At 60.1% G+C, this 393-nt stretch overlaps 1 protein-coding gene across 1 annotated transcript in view; it reads right to left on the bottom strand.

Annotated features, from left to right (window-relative positions):
* Nucleotides 1–392, bottom strand: part of ABHD14B (abhydrolase domain containing 14B) — a gene marked incomplete at its 5' end in the record, with an annotated part of 745 nt that extends 353 nt beyond the window's left edge. Inside the window, one exon of the mRNA XM_010283489.1 lies at nt 159–392. Coding sequence (XP_010281791.1) covers nt 159–392 — 234 coding nt within the window. The remainder of the gene's footprint in view (nt 1–158) is intronic.
* Nucleotide 393: the final 1 nt, after the last annotated feature.

Here is a 393-nt window from a genome sequence, read left to right as displayed (position 1 = left end):
CCCTCCTGCTACCCTACAGTCACGTTCCTTTACCATCATGTTCCCCTTAGCAAGTGGCAACGGTGTTTCTGGCCTGTTTGGTCTTTCCCCTGCCCAACCCTGGTGCAAAGGTCCCTTCCCAGGTCCCCGACCTCCCTCAATCTCCCTCCAGGCCGTACTTTGATCTGTGTGTACTGCTCCGCTGTGAATTTCTCAGTGCAGATGGGTGCCACCGGCACATACGCCTTGAGCAGGTGGTTGTGCTGGAAGAGGAAGGGCAGGGAGTACATGCCACTGAGCGATGGGCTGATCACCACGGCCGGACCCAGGCACAGAGCCTCTGAAACCGCTTTCAGGAAAGTCCCCGGCGCTGGCTGCCCCACAGGTGCCGGGGCCACAGCATCCTTCGAGCGC

This window comes from Phaethon lepturus, unplaced genomic scaffold (genome assembly GCF_000687285.1).
Source record: "Phaethon lepturus isolate BGI_N335 unplaced genomic scaffold, ASM68728v1 scaffold46233, whole genome shotgun sequence".
Classification (NCBI taxonomy): domain Eukaryota; kingdom Metazoa; phylum Chordata; class Aves; order Phaethontiformes; family Phaethontidae; genus Phaethon; species Phaethon lepturus.
This window is presented reverse-complemented; position numbering and strand designations above follow the sequence as displayed.